This window comes from Gobio gobio (genome assembly GCF_949357685.1).
Source record: "Gobio gobio genome assembly, chromosome: 12".
NCBI lineage: Eukaryota > Metazoa > Chordata > Actinopteri > Cypriniformes > Gobionidae > Gobio > Gobio gobio.
The window spans coordinates 10,012,250-10,036,623 of NC_137105.1; the positions used below are offsets into that span (position 1 = coordinate 10,012,250).

The 24,374-nt window shown below is 38.5% G+C and overlaps 1 protein-coding gene across 7 annotated transcripts in view; it reads right to left on the bottom strand.

The window, feature by feature from the left end:
* Positions 1-20,801, bottom strand: part of afdna (afadin, adherens junction formation factor a) — a 168,933-nt gene extending 148,132 nt beyond the window's left edge. For 6 of the 7 annotated variants that reach the window (XR_013817697.1, XM_079832081.1, XM_079832078.1 and 3 more), the window contains exon 1: positions 20,425-20,790. Coding sequence is in view for 6 of the 7 variants with exons in the window: in XM_079832081.1 (XP_079688207.1) it covers positions 20,425-20,526 (102 nt within the window). In the remaining variant the exon portion in view is untranslated. Of the gene's footprint in view, positions 1-20,424 lie in introns of all 7 variants that reach the window. The other variant, XM_079832080.1, reaches the window with a different exon arrangement.
* Between the last annotated feature and the right edge of the window lie 3,573 nt (positions 20,802-24,374).

Below are 24,374 nucleotides of genomic sequence, written 5' to 3' on the forward strand. Positions count from 1 at the left end.
GTGTACACAACAGTATCGGGTTCAAATAGTGACACACACACACACACCCCAAGACCTCTAAATTATGCAACAGCACACAGTCCAATTACATCTGCCTAGAGCGGACTTGTACGGTAGGGAAACATTTTTTGCTGACGCATCCAATTATGCCTGATTAATTCACAATTCATCAGGAAACAATGATTATTGCTCGGATCGCATCCATATTTTCATTTCGAAGGCTTGCTTTAGCAACGCTAATAATCGGTATGTGACAAAACAATGAAATTTTGCAAAGAGGTGAAACTCTAGCCTCGTTTAAACTTTCATTACGGCCACACACTGGGGCGATGAGCTACTTCTGCAGTGAATGAACGCAATCACTAAAGAGGGGAATTCAAGCCACACAACAAGGGTGTGCCTGCCGTTCACTTTAAATGGTTTATAAACAAACACCACTGTTCATAAATGCATCTCAAAAACCAAAACCAATCCAACACCACCTTCCCTGCTTGTCCATGGAAGCCAGACTGCTCGTTCCATATGGAAGTGATTTTTTCAAACAGGATTTCCCCCAAGGTTCACGCCAAGCACTACGCCACCCACCAGAACCAGACAGCGGACCATCAGATACAGAGCCATCTGAGAGCCAACCGCATCCCCACACCTACAACCGCAAAACCACCCAGACGGAACGCAAACCTCATCCGTCTCTGCATCTGCTCACGTCATGCTTGTAACATCCATACGTGTGATTTCAGATTGGGAAGAGCAGGTTTCATAAACAGAAACAGATGAAGTGAAGACATCTGTGCAGGGAGGAGCTGCTTTTCATGTCGAAAGACACTCTCTGGGGTCAAAATCGCCGTCTAGTTCAATAACCATCTGAGGGGCGGTGTTGTACTTGGAAACTCTCCCCTGCAGAGGTCATCTCCCATACATGCATTGTCTACTTGTTACAATATTATTGCTCTCGGTAGGTAACGTCCCCCCCGGCTCGGGGCTCTGGCGGGGTGGAGAGCTACAACGGAAAGGCCCGGACGACTGCCAAAACAAGCACTTGCTCCGCTCAGGTATGGCTGTTACACTGCAGAGGAAAAGATCTGCAAATTTGGGCTGGATTTAACACTTGAAAGATGTTAACACTTGAAAAACACAAGCTAAGATTGTTTATTGGCCTTATGGTGGCCTGCATGGACTAAATGCAGGAAATTAAGGCATAATTGATTAAAAGGATTGTCCTCAGTCCAATAATCAATCACAGCCTGCCAAAAGCACGGTGTGCTACTTGCTATTGCAAGTCGGTTGTAGATGGTATTGTAAGTACTTTTGGGGAGAAGTACTTTAAAAGTCTATACTTTAACTAACACCCTAAAATAACTACACTTAAGCCGTGTTCATACTTTCGCCTGGCTCCACAGTGGGAGCCTCCGCTGACTGCGTGCGCGCCTCCCCAAACTGATGAGGCGTTTATACTTGATACGCACGCAGCGAGTATAAACCAAGCTTAGCGCATAATTTAGGTTAAAATTTTGTGATTATGGGTGTGTTCACACTCGTAGTTTGGTTCGCTTGGTTCGGACCCAAAAAAAAAAAAAAACGATTTAGTCCTGGTCCGCTGGCATTTTGGCATTTCAACACCGAACCTTAAGGCATAGAGATATGTTAACCTGATTTTCCGGCTTTTATTTCGTATATTTCACAACGGAACTTACTGAACATCCAAAACAATGCTGTGTGCTGGGTAGTGTTGTCAAAAGTACCAACCGCGATACCAAGTCGGTACTGAAAATGTAAAAATTTGATGCTTTGAGCGCTGTTGAGCGGAATCATAAACACCTCTGACTGGCCATTGTGCTCACGCGTACTCACTGGATGTGTCTGTGATTGGCTACAATGATCAACGCAAAGAAGCGTTTGAAAGCACACAAAAGTGTTTGAAAGTGTTTTGAAAGCGGGAGCATCAAAGCACAAGCAGGCGTCGACCAGCGGACCGGTAGGCTGATAGGCGCCTGCATTCAAACGCTCCCGTGTGTATCTGTGTAAGCGCTCTGTGAAAAGCGTCATTGATGTATATTTACAACATGTTTTTGAAGCACTGGTCATTGTAGCCAATCACAGACATTTTTGATGAGCGTGTGAGCACAATGGCCAGTCAGAGGTGTTTATGATTCCGCTCAACAGCGCTCAAAGCATCCCATTTTTTACATTTCAGTACAGACTTATCGCAGTCGGTACTTTTGACAACACTAGTGCTGGGCTAAATGCGCTTGTTGTGTGTGCGTAGTAGCCTACATATGACGGTATTTTGACCATCTGAGAACTTGTGAAGAGCTTATCAAATGTGTAACTTCCATCACACACACAAATGCAGATCTGCTGCGAGGAGACGCGGTTCTGATGCCTGGACCGAACTCTGATGGGCAACGTCGAGACTATGACGTCTTGCGACATCATGTCCTGTGTTTGGTTCGTTTACAAGTCTTTTAGTCTGCAGGTTCCTTTTGCATTCATAATTCATTCGAACCGCAGCCAAGTTTGTTTGGAAGCTGACTGAGAGCCATCTTTTGGTGCGCACCAGGGTTCGGATGGCAGCGTTCACACTTAACTGCACTAACAGAGAAATCGCACCAGAGCTTGTTTTCAATTCAATTCAAATTTTTTAAGTTTTAATCGAACCAAACAAGTGTGAACACACCCTAAAATATCAACATGACAATAAAATAATAATAATAATAATTGTGCTCATGTGGAGCAGCATTAACTGCAAACCGAGCAGCTCTGAGACAGTGAAATCATGACTGGATCATGAGCTCATGAGTGTAAAAGAAACATCATTTTGATTAATCAGGCAGCCATACGTATAGTTGTCACTGGAAACTTAGACAAAAAACTAAAAGTTTGTACATTTTTCCTCAGTGAGATCCTACATTCATTTAAGAGCCAAAACGAGTAGATTCGGGAAACAGAACATCCTCTCAGAGCCCTGTGGTTCCTCCGCGCTAGTCTGGACCATCAGTCATTAGGCATTTCCTGGGCTGTGATTTAGCGGAGCACTTTCAGACAGCGAGTAGCTGACAGGGCCGTCCCCGTTCTCCATCCCATGAGAGCAGGAGGCCTTTCTGCTGTGGTTGAACTCTCATTCCAGTGTTATCTTAAGGCCAGCACACACACACACACACACACACACACTCACATGATGGCTGTGCTTATCTCCTCTGTCCAAAACAAACAGAGAGCTGATGCTGTGGTCATTTTCCCTCAACCCCTCTCAGCAGGCGAGTTCGGCCCCCATAATTCAACAGAGATTACGATTTCTAAGCACGGGTTTTTTTACCCATATGCATTGCATTGTCAGACTGAATCCTGTAGAAAACAGTTAAATGGATTTAAATACAATAAATGCATTAAACAGAGCAATACTACAAAGAAAAAGCATCCTTAAATTATGCAATACATTTTAGTACTGAATATTGAATAAAAATCTGCAAACTAGACAAAATACTAGAATATTGATGTAAAAAAAAAAAAAAAAGTGTTTTGCTTTAGTGTTAGTAAACACACACATCTGATGCTGAACGAGGTCATATATTATCAGCTATCCAAATTGCACAACAATGGCCATTTTCAGTGCAACACGCATTACAACAACAGTGATATCAGCCGGTATGATACGGCCTGATTGTGTTCTGAGAAAATCACTCCAAAGCGCTGAAGTACTAAGGCAGCCACTGCGTCGTACCATGAACCTTTCAACGAGCTGTAATGATGTCACAGCCACACATTCCATGATGCAACATTCCTCAGTCCAACCAAATGTAAAGCTCTATTGTGCTGAACTATGGACAGGAACACTATACCTCACAGTACGGGGAGCGCAAATGAACCAACACAATGGGTAGTGAATGCAGACCCTATTTCGAGCAAGCCTGGATGTTTAAACTTAAGTTTGAATTAGTCTAGGACTGAAACTAACGATTATTTTTCCGTATAATCGAATAATCAAAACAATTTCTGGTTAATCTATTGTCCATTTCCTGAATGGTATATTAATCCTTTGGTTAATTTAGCAATGAAAAAATACCTGTAACTAATCTATTTTATAAACTTCTACTTAATGATACTATTTATGACAAAAATAAGGTTTATGCAGTGCAAGCCTAATTAGAAAAGGTGTTGACTAGGCATGGGTAAAATATATATATATAGATTTGTCGATAGATTCTCTTTTTTACGAGCCAATATCGATTCTTTAAATCCCAAGAATCGATTAGTCTATGCCATTTTCAGTTGATTAATGAACGGAACATTGTAGCGCACGCAATAATCTTTGTGCTTTGTTACTTTTGATATGCCTCTTCTGCCTTAATACCGGTTACAGTGCGAAATAAACATGAATGAGCATCTAAAAGTGTTAAAAGATAGAGTACAACTTACTGAAATCCGTATCATGTCAAATTGGAATCGCTCAGCCTTTTAACCGCGGAAAGACATCAATAAAACAGCTTGTAAACAATGTCATGTAACGTCACATTTTCCTCAGAAAAACCATATCCAGAGTCCATAAACTCGTTAGCGAGCTAGAAAAATGAACTCTAGAGATCAGCATTTTGATAAATATGCACCATATTATTTATTCTGAATCGAAATCGAATTGAATCGTGAAATTTGTGTCAATAATACCCTGCCCTAGTGTTTACTATGGCTAGGCCTGTTACAATAACACATTTTGCTGGACGATAAATGGGCCAAGAAATTATTGCGATAAACGATAATATTGTCGTTCTGAGACCATTTTCATATAAAATAATTATGGCATAATAATGCAGGTTCACCTTTTCAAAGATCAATAAACTTTTATTTCTAAAGACTATTTAACACTGAAAACGGAAAGCAGATTAAATATCCACAATAAATTAACAAAACAACCAAAACAAAAAAAGCAATGGACTCTCAGTCTGTTAACAAAAAAATTAACTTGAATAAACAGCTGGGAAAACTGCAACGGATGATTGTGTTTTAGGTAGTGCTGGGAATCGATTAAAAAAAAATAACTAATTAAATCGCATTTTTTTCTGTAATTAATCACGATTAATACATTTTTAATGTTTTGATATTGTAATAATTTAAATTACTCTCCAAATTAATGTAGAAACAATTTATTGACAGCATATTTTAAATTTGTTGTATTGTCATGTTTTTATGAATGAAGGCCAGTATCACTGATACTAAAGTCTCTATGAAACATTAATGACGTTACATTACAGTATAACTGAAAGCTCCCAATTTCAACATTTATTAGGCTTTAAAAAAACAACTTTTAATTTAAGTGAACTTAAAACAATCTTTACATAGCCCCATTATAATAAATGTTATTTTTACCTGTGCTTTCCCATAAATAATATAAATAATAAATTAAATATAGATTAATCATCATTAAAGCTACAATTTTCTCTGTTCCCGTTGTTCTTAGATGAACATTAATGACAGGCATCATCAGTGCTCCAAGAAGCATTTACATGTATAAAAGCGTGATCATATAATGTAACGCTCTGCAAAAATATTAAAACGAGCTCATTTTTATTATCGTGCAATTAACTGATTTATTGACAGATTTAATTGATTTATCGCGACAGGCCTAACTATGGCTGTGTGCAGTCACTTTTGGGGGCAGCAATTGCTTACACATATTCATTCAGAAGATTAAAGTAGCTGCTTGAATATGTTCATTCAGCTGTATGATCAAACACAACTGCATTCTGACAAACCTTAACGACACTGTCAAACATATAACCATGAAGTTTTACAACGATTGACAGCGCGTTATTAAATAAATGAGTCCAATTGAAGTGTGAGTTCATAATGCTGTTGTTGGTTATTTAAAATATTTAATGAATATGCTTTGTAACCGGTTGCAGAGACATTAAACTGAATGCTGTGTTAACACAGCCATATTATTCCCTTAATATAGGACTGACAACCGTATTAGCGCGGTGTAAAAGTCCAAATACTCTGCGGTCTCCAACCCGATCTCACAGCAATTTGTGCATATTTTACGAGGTGGCTAATTCATACTAATTTGTACGATCTCTGCTAAATCTTACGTATTTGACGAGTTGCCAAATTCGTATGAATTCGTACCTCAAACCTCAATCACAGACCCCACCCCTAAACCTGGGGTTTAGACAAAACGTACAAATTCATACGATTGAGGTCGTACAAATTTGTACGAATTAGCCACCTCGTAAAATACGTCCGAATTGGTCGTGAGATAACGTTGGCCGTCTCATGTTGAGATAGGAGAGCCCCAGGCTGGGATGTTTTCTTTTCAGATGCTCCTGCATAGAAGTTGTGCTGCGGTGCTATTCCATTTCAGTTTTACTGAACGTGCAGCGAATCGACGCATTCGACGGAAATCGACTAATCAACGTAATAGAGTCGTTCCAGCCCTAGTTTGACCACACAGAAAATAAAACTGGCCCTGTTTGTCACTGAACGAGTTGAAAGTGTTGAACGTTCCAGAACAATGAAAATGGGCCAGTGTGTGCCTCAAACATTTCCATTTTGCTTAATTTCCCCTTAATTATGAGAGAAAAAGGCTTATTCCCATCAACCTACTTATTTGACATTACAGCTAATCCCACCAACATTCAATTTTACTTTAATTATATTTGGATTAAATTTTAATCTGTATAAAAATATCTCCATCAAGGACATGGCAGCACAGTGAGCACACAATATTATGAAATCATATATTGAGATATGGCTTACATTGGTAACAGTACCTGTTTATTGTCATTTTTCTATGGTTATTTAAAAAAAATATATATCTATCTATATATCTATATATCTATATATCTATATATCTATATATCTATATATATCTATATAAACTACTTTCAGTAACTGTTGGTACTAAAAAATGCAGTAAACAAGAACAGGCCTCATGAGCGGTCAAGAAAACTTGGACAAGGCGTTCCAGCCTGCTCGCCAACTGAAAGAGAGTTTCACGCTCATGGGAGGACATATGCGTAGTGTAACAACAAAAGATGCATTCCAAAATGTGCAATACGCCACAAAATATTTGGCTAAGCTTTGAGGAACTTTTGCACTCAAGAAACAGACTTCAGGAGGGTGTGATGGGTCAAATTTCTCAACTCTAAGCACTCAAAACAATACTTTCCTCTCATCATTTCAGGGAGGAAAAGTTGTATATTCAAGCCTAAAATTAGGATATTCAGTGAGTCTGGGGAATATAAAAAAAGAGAATTAACGGAAATAAACAAGTCTGTCTGTGGTTGTAAATTGATGAGAAAGCATGTTGGAAAGAACAGTACAAACAGACAAGTCAACAACTCTGAAAAGCTGTCTGATCCTGTGAGGTCACCTGTGTGTGACTAAGCACACACACACACACACACACACACAGGCAAGCGGGACTGCGCACAATGGGTGTTTGTTGGAGGGAACGATGGCCAATCAGGTCAGCCCTGGAGCGGCCACTGACTGACCATCGGGGCCTCCCGGGAGATTAATAGAGACTGACAGGCCAAGGCCAGGGCTGGGATCAGACCTCCCATTCACAGGACATCCATCGCGTCTAACGACAGCCATTCAGCACTGTGACAATAAGCTGTTTGTGTGCACAAACCACAGAACCACCTCGCAAAAATAACAGGATCAAAGTCACTGGGTGGATGAAGGAAATCTAGGTGCCTTGATCTTGGACTATGTGGATAGGTGTTGCATTATATGCATCAAACACTATAAAAACAACATACTGTCTCAGAATTGCTACTTGTAGTCCATTTTATATCCAAAAGGATCTGCACGGCTCTAATTCGTGTTAGATGTCAAAATTCGCCGGCGAGAGCGTCAAAATTCGCTCTGGCTTCCCTGCCAACAACGCTGTAGAGCGATTCGTGGACGCTCTGACGTAGATCGAATGCTTGGTCTTCTTTTAAACTTTATTTTAAAAAAGCCGCAAAGCAAACAAGCATGTTGATCGGGATTTGTGCAGGCTGACCACAAGTAGAGTATAAGTTAACCTCATGAAATCTTTTAAATGTGAAAGTAAAAAAAAAAAATGTATCGATAAAAAGGACTTATAGTTACACGTTTGCTATCGACATAAACCAATTAAAAGCCATTTGTGTGGTGTGGCTTTTGTGTTCAAGGTTAAGTGCTGGTCTAACTTCAACATGCAGTTTATAGGAGACGTTTACTAGCCTTGGAGTGCAGCCTACATTACAACAACTGTCTTGGTTGAAGTGCAGCATTAATGCAATTGGTCAAATCGATGTTATTTTGAGCAAATGAATTGCATTCCCGTAGAAAAACAAGCGTTCTAGAGTGAAAATGTTGCCTATAACTAGTGTTGCGCGGCTTCTTATCAAACCCGCCACAGCAATGATCAACCTCTCCTCAATTTTGCTTGGGAACTAATGTGCTCGGAACCAAAGTTTACAGGGCTGCGTTCTCTGGAATCCTCTCAATCGGAGGACTTGTACTAGGCTTGCTGCGATAGTCGGTGTGGCCAGTGTTACCGGTGTTCAGGCGAAACACTGGTTACATCACTTGCCCATCGCGGCACCGCCACTATTTTATAGTAATAAAATAATTTTGTTCAGTTAGAGAACAGACACTGCAATTAAAAACTGAACGTGTCTGCTCAATACAGTGAGAACCGAACGAGAGTCGCAACACAAACTAGCAGCAGGAGTCATCACCAGTGTGAAGAGCTGACAGACAAGATGATCACGGAAGATTTGGTTTCAAAGCGAAATGTAAAAGCTCCTATTTAAGCGAGTTTGTCATTGTACTGTTTTGTTGTTGTGTTTTTCAATAAGAATAATAGGCTAATGAACCCACAATTCAAGCAACCCGTCCCCGAATTGGCGCCAATTCTTAACCGAAAGTAAAATGAGCACGGCCGCACCGTCAGTCATTCACGGTGCATGTCTATGGAAGCTTAACTCTCATAGGAATTCATTGAAAACACTCGCTTTGCTCCGCAGCGCTCCGTTATGAATGCCAGAGCGGCCGTGCGCATTTTACTTTCGGTTTAAAATTAGCGATTTAAAAAAGCTCCTGCCGGTGATACCGGTTGTATCGGTGTTGTAACACACAGTGGGAAAATTTCCTCACTCTCACATCCCTAACTTGTACAATCGGATTAGTTGCCGCAGAACCGCGTCATAGCTCATTACCATAAAGTTTTCCTGATTTCCACTCTCCTCAACGCCCAAATCGTCCAAGACACACCACGCCGCTGCTCGCCAGAGTGACTTCCGAATGAATGACTTCCAGTTACTTTGATGCTCTCGCCGGCACTTTTAAATTGAGTGCGGATAAATTCTAAATTGAGGCGGATCACCGAAGACTCACGTGACTTCAACAGAGAAGTCACAAGGATGTGATTGGATTACTGGGCTAACCAGTGGACCAATTGACTCTTTTCACATCTCCGGGTTTCTCAGAAGCAGAAGTCGCCATAGTTGGGTAAACTTCTAGAGCCGGGAATGGGAGAATACATTAAATATATTTTTTTGTGTTCCAAATTCCAATATACTCAAATAGCAAAAGAAAAACTCTACAATTGCGTTTTCACAACTGTCAAAAAGGAGGGAAAAAAATAGAAAGAGACTGATAACGGCAGTCACTCAGAAGAGAGAAAGATGTCAATTTTACCATCACTCCACAACTGCTGCATTAGAAACATCCTCACAGCAGTGTCAACTACTTTTTGTAATTTGATGAAAATACAAAAAAAAAAACTTGCAGGATTTATGATGCATATGACCATTAAAACGCGTCACCGCAGTCTGTGAAAAGGGACCGTTTCATTGCACAGCATCTCAAATGCTGGTTTGATCATTCTGAAATGCCTGAGCCAAAGTCTGTCATCAAAATGGTTGGGTATATTTGCCTCCCAGAAGCATCTCACACCACTGCGTTCCCAAACACCAGGTATCTGCTTCTGAACTCAAGATAACTTGACAGCATTTATGGCGTTTCATCTGCGCGCTCAAGAGGCGCAAGTAATTTATGATGTGCAAATAAAGAGCCACAGTGATACACACACAGATGATATTTTGTTCTCTTGAACACATGGGATGGAACCAGTGCTTTTATTTATGCAGTATCCCAAATTTCCAAATATGGATGGAAACAGCTAATATAATCGAATAGTAAGTGGAAAACGCATTCTTAAAAAAGTAGTTAAAAAGCATTTCATAGTTAAAAACTAATTACCTTTTTGCCATTATATTCTTATAATGTAAACATTTCCATTAGGGAAAAAAACCTGTTAAATTTCGACCAAATTGCCTCGGTACTATCGAGTATCATAAAAGGTCTCGTCGTTCGATACCAATTTTCGATACCTGAGGGGTTAATCTCGTCAACGTCAGTGAGCCAATAAGCATGCAGCACGATTGGCTATGGTGGAAAAAATAATTAGTTTATGGCGGTTACGCCCAGGGACGTGGCTCGCACGTGAAGCTGTAGTGTGTAACCCTGCCGCAGCACAAGGACGGAACTAAACCTTGTGTGAGCCGTGATGCGCTGCAGACGTGTGCAGTGTAAATAGGGGGTAAGCATCCCAACCCACATAGATGGAAAAGATCAAAAGTGTGGCTACATTCCACCAGGCTCGATGCCAACAGCACGCAATGCAATATTCACAACAAGATAACTGCACACACACAACACAATACGACACATTTATTATATGACAGAAATTAATTTATAAACATTAGGCTACTTTTGCCAGTGCTGTGCGGCAACCTTTTTGTGTGCGATTGAGCGCAAGGCATATATTCCGCCCCCCAGTACTACCCTATATATGAGTCTTTGAGTCTGTAAAATTAAAAAAAAGTCAACAAACTGAAAAAATATAACCAGAGGTTATTTTTGAGGTAATGTTATGTAATCTTGTTAAAACAGAAAAATAAATTTGGTATCAAAAAAACGTATCGTCCAGGAACCGGTAACGAAGTCAAGGTATCGATATCGAAAAATGTTTAACAATACCCAGCCCTACATAGGACGCATGTACAGTATTCATCATTTTGATCTACAAGCTAAATTTGCTGTTGAACACCACATTAAAATATTAAATTACCCATAGCTGAAACATCCTAAAGGCAGTGAAAAATTAAAGAGTAATCATGTATTAATCAATTATCAAACTAGTAAATTTGACACCAATTCTGATTCTCTGTTGACAACCTCTCATGCTGAATTTCTTGCACAACAGAGCCGATTAGCTGTTTTCAAAGCTCTCCTGCAGGAGGGCGGGTGAAGCACATGTGTGTGCGAGAGGAATGCAGTCGCTCTACGAGGAGGAAAAGCATGAGAGTGGAATACAATGATTGCGATAGGAACCCCACCCTCTGCACCACGTGAGGCCACTTGTTATGATTCAACACGCAGCCTTTGCACAGGAGCTCAGTCAACGGCTGCAGGTTCAGAGAAAAACACCAGGCAAAGTCCGACAAAACCTGAACCGGTCACAGAACTTTAAGGTTTATAAGATTTATAAACCTTTATTTCTTCATACAACGATTCTGAAAAATAAATGAGCACCAAATGACTTTAGAACGGATCAGAACTCCCTGTAAATCTAGGAAACTGCTAAACATGGAGATTTTAACAACCGCATGAAATCTTGTAGCTTTTAGCCCATGCCTGTTAGCTTTGAGCCGATATACTAGTGAATTCCTAAAAGTTGACAAATCTATATTAATCCTCTTCTATAGAAATGGACCAAAAATATTAAAACACATTTTAAAGCTTTACTTCCTGTCCCATTAATCATTTGCTTGCAAAGGAAGTTGATTGAATGTACACATTTTGAAAGCGTCTTCAGTTGCCAAATATGATTTTTGTCAGGTTGTGATTTAAACAGAATGCTTTTGGCAATTTTAAACAAAACCTCTCGCCCTTACTTTCCTGTTTTAAAGGAAATACGCCAACACAGGGGGGGGGAAAAAACGTCTCTAACCATTATATGGGAGTTTTTGTGTTGAGATGAGACCGTTCAGACACAAAAATAAAAGACGGAAAAAGCCCAGATATTCTTGATGATGTACCCAAAAGTGCATTATAACCCTTTCAGATTAGGGAACCATGGATTAGGATTTTTAAATTACTGCTGAGGGAAACCTTGTGAGTTTTATACCTACACAATTACAGTGCAGACCGCAGTACATTTCTCTCTAAAAAAGGAAATGCAGGCTCAGATTGTGCACATTTAAAGAGCACCTATCATGGAATTTTGAAATTTACCTTTCATGTAGTGTGTAACACAGATCTAAGTGAACAAAAACATCCTGCATAGTTTTGAAATATGACAGTGCACCGTATATATAGTTATTTTCTTTCAAAAGTAAGAGTCGACTCGGAGTCATTTTTAAGAATCGTTAGAAGACCGAAGCTTTTTCTCTGACTAGATGACGTCAACTTGTCAAGTTATTTGAATACGATACGGCCACTTATTGCGCTCCAAGACGCCAGTGAAAACTAGAAAACATCATGGCGACGAGACCCTGTGTTCTGAAGTGCGACTCAAAAGCAAACTTTTTTCATCTGCCCAAGGATGAGCATTTGAAGACTAAGAGGCTTGAAGACAAACCATACATCGTCGCGATTGAGTGTTTATTAGTCGTCAAATGCATGTTTCGCGATCTCAGGAAGCTTTTATTATGGACTTCTATTATGGCACATGGTTCTTCTTCGTCTGTCTGTACCATATGGACTACATGTGCACAGAGCGCCCTCCGGCTGCCAGTATGAATTGAAAACAACACATAAGAGACTCAATCGCTCATGATTAGGCTATATCTGCGCATTTTGAGGAAGTATTGAATAAAAAAATACTCCTCTGTTTAGAAATTTGACACAGACATATGAGAATCTATCAATATGTCTCCTCATCTGCACACTTTTGAACTAAAAGCCCTGAGGGATGTTGATTTGTCGCGAGTCTTCGTGAGGAGAATAGAGGAGTTTTTTTATGAATGAGATCAGCTGAGGCTCATATTACAATCAAACGGTACAGACGCGGTTTTCATATTCATAACTCCTGACACATATTAACAAATTACTGTCACTATAAGACTTTGATGGGCGTTCCGTTTCCGAAAATATCTGCACAGACTATACCAATCACAACTGACTGGGTCATCGGACCAATCACCGCAGATTAGCGTCACGTAAAGGCGGGGTTTTGAAAAGTGAATCACTAAAGGAATCATTTGAGAATCGCTGTCAAAACAGGTAAAAATAAATGCATTTTATAAGAAAACTAAAGTCTTTTTTGTCATTGCATGCATGCAAAACTGTTGTTGGGGACTTCTAAAACAATATTTGGAACATTTTAAATGCCATGATAGGTGCTCTTTAAAGTCCTCATGAAATCAAAATCGATCTTATTTAATTTGTTAGCCCACATTACAGGTCTTAGGGTGAACAACTAATCCGTGCAAGTTAATACACAGAAAAAAATTGTTTGCCACGGTAATCTTTAATCAAAATCTGAAAAGTAACTTCCGGTCTTGATTGACATGCCTCAATTCCTAACACAGCATTTTCATTAGGGTTGGGAATCGTGAGAAATTTTCCGGTTCCGGTTCCGGTTCCGGTTCCGCCTAACGATTCCGGTTCCGATTCCGGTTCCATTAAAATTATTAAACAAATAGTGGTAAAGGAAAAAGGCACAATACGCAACCCAAACAATCCATTTTGTGTTTATTACTTGCTCTAAAATTTATTTACAGGTTGGCAATGTCAAAAAAGTCCTGTACTGTACATATATTACAGTATTAATTAAGCCATTCTTGCAACACATTTTTTTTCAAATGAACACCTCTGAAATTGTCTTATTACATTTTATCTCTCTGTCTCTGAATAAAACCAAGTTATAAATTATATTTATTAGTTATATTTATTAATTAGTTATATATTAATTTAATAGTAATTCAGTTATTCAGTGAACTTGTAAATAATAAATTGCAATTCAGCATTACAAAGCTAATTGTGCCTAAACGCTCACCTAAACCATGGTGACTCAACGGTTGACAAATATATATATATATATATATATATGTCCTTTCACTATAAATCTGGTATAAGCCCTGTGGCACTCTGTGCTGTAGCAAATGTTTTGTCAAATTGCTAGTGCAGCCTTTGCATGTTATTAACTTTTCACGTGTTACATTTTGCTTCATTATCATTCATTCTTTGGAAATGAATCCATACTTGTGACTTTCTCTTCGCCATGCTGGTGGTCAACGAGAAAATATGTGACGCAAAACCGTAAATGTGTAGCGCGAGGGCTTTCAGTGCTGAACTGCGTTTCACTCCTGGAAGCGGCAGGCAACGTAATTAATATTCATGATGAGGTGAGCCAGGGTTGCCAGGTTTTCACAACAAAACCCGCGCAATTGCACAATCGCTTCAACCCGCGGACATGAAACACAGCCCGCGGCAACAGTGGAAAACGGGAAAGCGGGAAAATCACGGAGTTGGCAACACTGGCTGTCACTCGCTATGAAAGGATACGCTTCCAGCGCTTCGCACACACATTGCACCAGAACCGTTTTCGGAACCGAAACTTAGCAATTTCGCGCGGTTCTGGTATTCTTCACAAATCAGTTTCGGTTCTGCATAAGAACCGGTTCTCGGTTCCCAACCCTAATTTTCATACCATCAAAAAGTTGCATCTTTTAGCTTGCGCACCTCAATTAAACAGAGACTTGAGTCTTCGATGCCCTGAGAAATCAGAATTAAAGTACAATATATCATATAATGCAAATCCACCAGTAAGCAGCAGAGCTTGTTCTGCAAAGGTCACATCTAATGTTCTCTAACATCACGGAGTGTAAAAATACACAAGATGAAGGTTCACAAGAACAAGACTTTGCTTATAAATGCTACATAGTCACTGCCTCCATTAAGAGTTATTTATCAGCAATTGTGCATAAAAATACATTATGCAAACATGCAGAGAGACTTAAAAACATAATATAAGAGCTAAGGCAAGTGTGAATGGTGACCACGTTAACACTGGTATTATATATTAAATACATTCAGTTAAAATGCTTCAACCATGAGGAAGTAAGAGGGAGCGAGTATGCATACGCAAATATTTTCCCATGTCCACAAGTGACACTGAACTATCACCTGCTGGGAACAGCCAATCGGGTTAAGCGCAGATACTACCATGGGAAAACCTGATTTGATTACCGTTTCACGTCACCTTTACCCTGAGCCACACATTCTTAGTAAAATATGCTGACTGCATCACAATCACACTCTTTAGCCTCTAGGACACTTTTTCAATTATGATGCACAAAAACTAGAGATTTTCACGGTGCTCTGTACCAATTTCAGTACCAGAGCAAAAACTGTTGAATTAAGAACTTTAAGTCCCGTTTCGTCTCATCTGTTGGTCATCACTGTTAATCATATCAGTTTTCGATTCAATATGGCATTTAAATACGGTTTACCTTATCTCTGCGTTTTTTGTGAATCAGAAGATGTTCTTTGAAGTTCAGAGTTCAGTCGATCGGAAAAGTCAATTTAACACAAAGCTAAAAATTTATATTTTGTAAAATTTTGGACGGATTCCCCCAACCACCCACAAAGGAAAACTTGATGGTTCTGCACAAATCGCGTAGACTGTGTGACAAACTTTAGCTTAAAAACCAAGAAATTCACCAAGTCACCATTTTGTACCTACAATATTATAAGATTAGAGTAAACTTTATAGTTAACTACACAATGTGTAGACTAGGCTATCGGATAAAAACACGTCGTCAATATATTTGAAAGGATTATTGCGGCTTCCATAGACAATAGATGTCAATGTAGCCAATATTTTACCGACTACATCGTTTTTGCTTGTACTAACCTGTATTTAAATGGCAGAATCATAAAATAAACATTATGGTTGAAAACTCTGAACAGCAGTGATATATGACACACGCTCCATCTCTGGCTCAGCGCCAGCCAAACCACGAAAGCAGATTGGAATTTACCAGTTGATAACGTGACTCACTGAATGTTTTAATCACACCGGTGTGATCGTACGATTTAAATGCTTAATTATCAAATGGCTCAAAAATCTGAGGGGGCACGTGCCTCTGTTTGAATGGGCAGGATGCCTCTGGGTACCCAATATACCCGGTACTACAGACACGATAGTACCTGCAACTTTTTTTTACGTACCGGTAGTACCGGTACATTTGACCCTACTGTGCATATGCAATAAATAATTAATTTAACCAATAGAAGGCAGAAGTGCTAACAAGCTCCGAGCGGGATTTGAACCAGGATCTCCAGTGTGGAAGACGGGTGTGCTAATAAGAACACTAAAGACCGCATCAGTGAGGTTTACACAAACAGCTCTTACTGGACTACTTCCATTACACAAGACCCTTGATTTAATGAATGCTGCTTAAAGGGATAGTTCACCCAAAACATTTTAATTCTAAAAAAAATTCTACAAAATATTAATCAGTCAAGCCAATTATTTCTAGCAACAAACTTTGTTTGCTTTGCTAGCTAATCATTTCCATAATCGTCTTTTGCCTTTTCAGCCATGGAATGGGCATCCAACACTTGCCAAAGCGGATGTCACAGAGCCAATCTTAGCGAGTGTGAGACACATGGGAATGGAATCACAAGGCTTCAGTAGGGTGGGGACAGTGAGGGCCGTGCAACGGTTTCTGGTGGACATGACAAAGATACAAATACAGGAAATGATGGCACGCATCATCATTTTGTTCCTCCATTCTCTTAAAAACAAGGCACTGCCATCAGGCTATATGAAAGGCTTGACTTTTGTATTTTGGAATCAAATTAGTTTCATTAAAACATTCAATTGTCTTATGAATCTTCTCTTAAAGCCAAATAATCTTATGAAAGATTATAAAAAGTGTCATCTTTTAAACATCTTATCTTGTAACTTTTTAATTATCATATAAAAAGCGATGTTACATTTCCATTTAATCACTTAGTAGCAGCTTCATCCAAAGCAAATTACAAACGAGCTATTTTTAATTAACGGGGGAAGCTAAAGGAAGTGAGCAGACTTCATAAAAGACCATCCACACACGAAAAGTTGTGCATAACAGGAAGATGCCATGCAAAACCATCCCTACTACAATCCCAGAAAACCAAGCTGATCAATTATGCAAGCAATAAATGACTAAGGTAGTTAAACACACTTGCTTATTTATTTAATGTCCAGAATCTCCAAATATGATCTGTAAACACAGCGGAATCCAAAATGACTGATATTAAAACTGACAATGAAAGAACAACAGAGTCCATCCTTGCACTACTACACAGGATACAGGCACAAAACAAATCCTTACATGATTAAGCTCCTTCTCTTTAAAACCCTAGAATGTGGACAAGCATACATAGCACGACGAAAACTATTGTTCTGAGGCTGAGCTAATATGCTTTAAAGTGAGGTGATGTTACGGTCTGTTTTAATGTCTGGTCTACTGATTTACGACCTCATTTGTGTCTCAGAAAATATACAGTAGCACCAGCACCCTTCAGCTGCACATTCTACAGTAAACAACAGCATTTCACAGGTAAAGTAACCTACTTATTTAATGGGTTGGTGTAGTGCTGGGCGGTATACCGGTTCATACCGAATACCGGTATTTATTTTTGTTATGATATGAATTTTTATGATACCGCAATACCGGTGTGTCGCTTAAACAACGTTCGGAACGCGGCGCAGCGCGTCATTGTTTGAGAGGGGACGCATTTCACTGTTGCACTGTACTAGTGAGAGCAGTCAGAGCACCGCTGAGACTACATTACAGAATCCGAGATCGCCCCCTATACCCTCATTCACTATTCCCTACGTTATCACTTTATTTGAAGGAGTGAATGAAAACGAGAGCGTGAAGTCGGACAACCGTTGTGTGTACATCAGCTGTACACTCGTTATTGCGGTGCAATGGGATAGAATGAGTGCACTCAATAACGTCCACTATGGTTTCGGACACCACTAAGCGCTGTCCCCTCCAAATAATGCTATATTTGAGGTTATAAGGGGCGATTTCGGATTCAGCCCTTGATCACAGTGCAGAATTCAAACTACACGCGGCGCGCGCGCGAGAGAGAGCGGTTTCTGCGCGGAGCGCCGCGATGGGTTTAACAACACTCACCACATGGATCATATATTAGATATAGACCAGAGCGAGCGCGTTTAAGTTTTTTATGGACATATTTCATATACTATAGTGCTCTAAACGTGAACTTGAAGCGTGTATGCGCACATATTTCATCAGGTCTTCTTCAAATGAAATGTGCACTGATTTGGCTACACTGAACCATATACATCTGATCACGACCGCGATGGATTATTCTGCTATACAAAAGACAATGAATGATGTAAGTTAATAAATAAACTGACAATTCAAAGAAGAATGGGCAAAAAAGTAACTGCTTTATTCTTTCTGTGCTAAACTGAAGTGTCATTTGTTCAGATAGCTTAAATGTGTTGCAAATATCCGCGTTTCTCCCTCGTTTTGGCAGTTCGTTGTTATAGGATTTTTATAACAACAAGATAAGGTTTTTTAAATGCATAAGGTGCCCTCAACTCTGTTTATTTTCTCTCCGTGGTCATATTTTAATATTCATGTGTCTGTAATGAGTGTGTTGCAGGTCTGTGTTTTATTGGTTGTCTCTCCACAGCATCATTTTGAGGGGCTTTGCAAACCTGTATTAACTCTAGTGTGGAATTCTTCTACAATTCTCTCGTCATGACAGTAAAATAGGGCATTCTAGTCAATCTACTGCAGTATTTCCTCTCTCAATCAGTAGAAAATGTGATTAACACCCGGTCATGCATAGGGGGAAAAAATACTGTCATATACCGTGAAGCCGATATAATTTAGCAAAATACCGTGATATACATTTTTGGTCATACCGCCCAGCACTAGGTTGTTTACATAAATTACTCCTTACGCAACTCATTCTCAAGTGAGAAATGCAAAGCATTTTAAACTCAACAACCCTAACCACAAAAGAAACAAATAAATAGCCTATGCAACCATTTAGATTGCATTGCATGTCATGGCAGAACTAATAATTATCAGAAAATGTGTATTATAAACAATATTTTCATTATATTTATGATATGCAATCTAATGACTACAATAGAAATTCTCAATATGCACATTTGGCCATACATCAGTAATTATACAATAATAATTTTAAGCGATGTAGTTATTATACAGTGTGGCAGTGTATAAAATGTGACAATAGAAGCAAGCTTGCAAATCGGCTGTCACAATTGGTTGGAGGACTAGACGATTACGTCATCATTTGCTCTTCAACACTCCTGCTGATCTTCGAGGAGTTTGAGCTCGGATGGGTCCTGTTATGCATTGTCCACTTCTTCCTAATCACCCTCTACTGACCAAAACAAACCTAATCTAGGCTTTTATTATGTCACATCAGCAGGTGCTCCGGAGGCTTAATATCACTTATGCATGAATTATTAAGGGCCAAAGAATATTCTCAAAGCCTATGGGGGTTTCCAGTAAATCAGCAGGAGAGACCCCCGACCTGATGCTTTTCCCCCAACCCCCTTCATTCACATTCATTGCATTCATGCACTGCCCGCCTAAAAACACTAATTCCCTACCAAAAGTGGCTTGCAATCCAATGCATCTGCAGGTGCCAAAGTACATGCATGCACGCAAGAAAACCAATACGTGCTAAACACCCCATCGATCGCGCGATTGTTTGCATCTAAAACAAGCCGATCTCATGTTTAAGCATAAACAGTCATGCATTCTCATGCACCAGAGTGACACCATGCATGACATTCACTTGCGTTTTAAATATCTGAAAACAACACAAATAAATGCACAACCATCGGTGCATTATGGCTAGTTTCTGACCGCTATGTTGACCCACGACACATCTACAAACACCCTTAAAAAACATGTTTATTATATTCATGTACCATCTACTACAACCTCATCCAGCACTATTATGCAGCTGGTCTGATCTAATCTGACAGTTTTGCATGAGGCTCTGCTACAAACTGCAAGCACCGATTTTATCCCGGTAACGTAAATGACCGGCTCGTGCACACCAAAAAGGCCAATGCAATGTTAAACAGCAACAGGGACCCAGCTAAAAGTGCCTGTAATTCATACCAGAGTGTTTGTGCTTTACTTCACATTTATAATATGAATAACCTGTCATTAACTGACTCAAAAATACATTAAATAGGACAAAATAAACCTCCTGTCGCGATTTAGTCGTTCCAGAGCCACTTAGCCATTGAAAAATGATAATCTATGACAGATCAAGAGCACGTTTCTTCACTATAACAATCTCGCGGCACGGACAGCCAGGAGGTCGTGCGGCCTGCGCTCGCTCGCGGCTCCGCGGACTCACCTCAGTCGGTTGGCTGATCTCGAACAGGTCGAGCCGGTTGGCGTTCCAGTGGTTGATGATGTCGGCGAGTTTCCGCCGCTCCTCCTCTCGGCTCCCCGACATTCTCAAATCCCGACTAATTCTAGTCAAGCCGGAGAGAGAAACAATCTGCCTTTTTCCTCGTTGCTTCGGTTTTATCCACTCAAACGGGCTTCTAATCCGACGACCCGAAATAAAAGTAAATCTGTTACACCCAGGTCTGGGCTTTCAAAAGCGGTTTCTGTGGTGAGTGTCACTCTTTCCCGCAGTCGCCGGTTAATGCACCTCAGCTCTATCGTCAACCGCTTCTACTGTTTCCGCGTTCCCAGCTCTCGTTTGTCTTATCGCGCTCCGTGCGCGCTCCCTATGGCAAAGCAATGGGACTGACTGGAGATGTGCGCGCGCCCCCTATATTCCACACAACAGTCACAAAAGACGCTGACGGTTACGCGCATAGAAACAAATAATACAAGAAACATCTCGTGCCAGGCACTCACTGCTCTCTCCATTCAAAATACTTTATGGTGTAGGTGGATGTCGTTTGATTAAATTGTATAGATAGCCTATTTAAGGTTTTCCGACGTGGTAAAATAAAACTAGATAGATAGATAGATAGATAGATAGATAGATAGATAGATAGATAGATAGATAGATAGATAGATAGATAGATAGATAGATAGATAGATAGATAGATAGATAGATAGATAGATAGATAGATAGATAGATAGATAGATAGATAGATAGATAGATAGATAGATAGATAGATAGATAGATAGATAGATAGATAGCTTGGGTGAAAGATCCAACTATATAAATGTTTGACCCAAGGTTTTCTGAGTAAACAAAGCATAGCAGCCTATGCGAATAGTAGGCTACAGATTACTAGATTTTTACTATTAAGACATTAAGTAAAGTTAACTAAAAAAGTGTTAGTTAGAATCACTGTTGGGTTTTACAGTGATTACGTACACACAAAGATATGATGTAAACACAAACTTTTATTTTGGATGCGATTAATCGATTGAACAAAAATGTGAATAAATGTGCACTCTAAAAAAATGCTCGGTTAAAAATAACCCAAGTTGGGTTGAAATTGGACTAACCCAGCAATTGGGTTGTTTTAAGCAAACATTTAACCCAACCGATGGGTTAAAACAACCCAAATGCTGGGTTAAAACAACCCAATTGCTGGCTTAGTCCATTTTCAACCCAACTTGGGTTATTTTTAACCCAGCATTTTGCATCAGCATTGAGTGTGAGGGTGACAAAATGATGACAGAATTTTCATTTTTGGGGGAAATATCCAAATAAATGTTCGACCCAACCTGCTGTTGCCATGTGATTTTTAATTTACAACCAGTTTTGGGTCAAAACAATCCAATCGCTGGTTTTTCCATATTTCACCCAACTTGGGTTGTTTCTAACCCAGTATTTTTTAGAGTGGATAGTGCATTTGGAGGCCACAAGGCTGCTCAGTCAAACAGCATCATTATAGACCTGACATGGCCAGCTGTGCACATCTGCAAAGCAATCAGCTCAATGAAGCAGGATGATCCACTATAAACTAATTCAATATGAGCCTGTTACATCATCATAGAGCTCTGTTCCTTTGTGCACCCAAAAAGTACTCATACAATTCTGATGTTTGAAAATACTTTTTTTAATTAGTGGTGCTTTCAGTTTTTCCAAACCCTTGGCCCTAAGCATTAAAACTCGTCCCGATCTATATGATACCTAAAATGATGTGGCTCATCTGAGTGATCAGACTCACATTCTTCAGAAAATGTGAAATACTTTGGTTCATTAACGTGAGTATGTTAACACAGCACAATGACCCAAAGGAAAAGGCCAGACAAATCGCATCTCTCATTTACATTTAGCCTGGTCTCAGTTTTACAATGCTGGACGATTCTGTCTAGCGCTGCACTTTGGTGGTCTGGAGAGCCAGACATCAATTGTCCATTTGAAGGGCAAATTAAAGAGAAGATAGAGTGGCAAATAAATCATCATTTGCTATCTAACTGATATGTGCTTTGTGAGTCAGCGTTCTTTGTTTCACCTCAATCTTATTTCATACTGACACAGATCCTGGGGCAGAAACTGACAAAGCACAAATGGAAAGATCTCATTAAAAGTGCTGTAAGTGATTCTTTTGAATGTCATCCTTATGACAAATATCACTGAAAAATGTGTCCTGGGAAATCACAACTGTCTCTGTGACAGTGCTAGACTGTAAATAATCAGAAATTAAACAGAAAACTAGCCTCTCTCCCTATAGATTTTTTATTTATTTATTTTAATTTTAGTTTTTTTTATCCATTATAATTAGAGCTGTCATGAATCACGATTAATCACAGTCATCCAAACTAAAGGTTTGTGTTTACATCATATACGTGTGTGTATTATTATGCATATTTGAATACACACACGTATATATTTAAGAAATATTTGCATGTATATACTGTATATATATTTATAATCTATATTATATATAAATATGAATATTTTTTCTTAAATATATACATGCATGTGTGTGTGTTTTTATTGATATAACCTCTCTGTGACAATATCTTGCAGTTGACCGCTTGAGTCACACATTAAAAGATTAACATGTGTTTATGACATAAGTGTTATACGACATAAAGGGAAATATTTCATTGATTGATTGATTGGTGACCTTAATTTCTGTCTAAATCAAATTCAGTCAGAAGCTATAGGTCAACTTTTAAAAGCAACCTATTTATTAATTATCTTCATTTGAAATCAAATAACAGAGGTTTTTTTTTTTTCATTTGCTTGACAAAATGGCACTCAAACCAATCAATTAATCTTAACTTGGGTTTTCTGAGTAAACAAGGAATAGTAGTGAATAGCACATATTACTAGATTTTTACAATTAAGTTAAGACATTAAGTAAAGTTAACTAAAAAGTGTTAGGTGGAATCACTGTTGGATTTGACAGTGAGTACACGTAAACATATGTAAACACAAAAATTAAATAGATTTAATTAAGTTTCTTTTACATTTCCTCTGTAAAAGTATTAAACCATAATTTCCTTTTTGTTTTGAAAGATTGTTTATATTTCTTGTATGTATCGACTTGTTCTGTTTGTTAATATTGCAATAGAATTTGTAAAAAATAAAAACTAAAAAAATAAATTATATATATATATATATATATATATATATATATATATATATATATATATATATATATATATATATATATATATATATATATATATTAGGGCTGTCAAAAGATTAGTTGTGATTTATCGCATCCAAAAGAAAAGTTTGTGTTTACATAATATATGTGTGTGTACTCTGTTAATTATTATTTATATATAAATACACACACAAGCATGTATATATTTAAGAAAAAAATGTAATTTTTATATATAAAACATTTATATTTATATATATTATAGATTATATAAATGTATATACAGTATATACATGCAAATATTTCTTAAATATATACATGAATGTGTGTGTATTTATATATAAATAATAATTAACAGAGTACACACACATATATTATGTAAACACAAACTTTTATTTTGGATGCGATTAATCACGATTAATCTTTTGACAACCCTAATATATATATATATATATATATATATATATATATATATATATATATATATATATATATATATATATATATATATATAATCGATTAATTGCGATTAATCACATCCAAAATAAAAGTTTGTTTTTACACACACACACACACACACACACACACACACACACACACACACACACACACACACACACACACACACACACACACACATATATATATATATATATATATATATATATATATATATATATATATAGTTTTTTTTTTTTTTTTTTTTTTTTTTTTACACACATACACCCACACACACACACGTGTGTGTGTGTGTGTGTGTGTGTGTGTG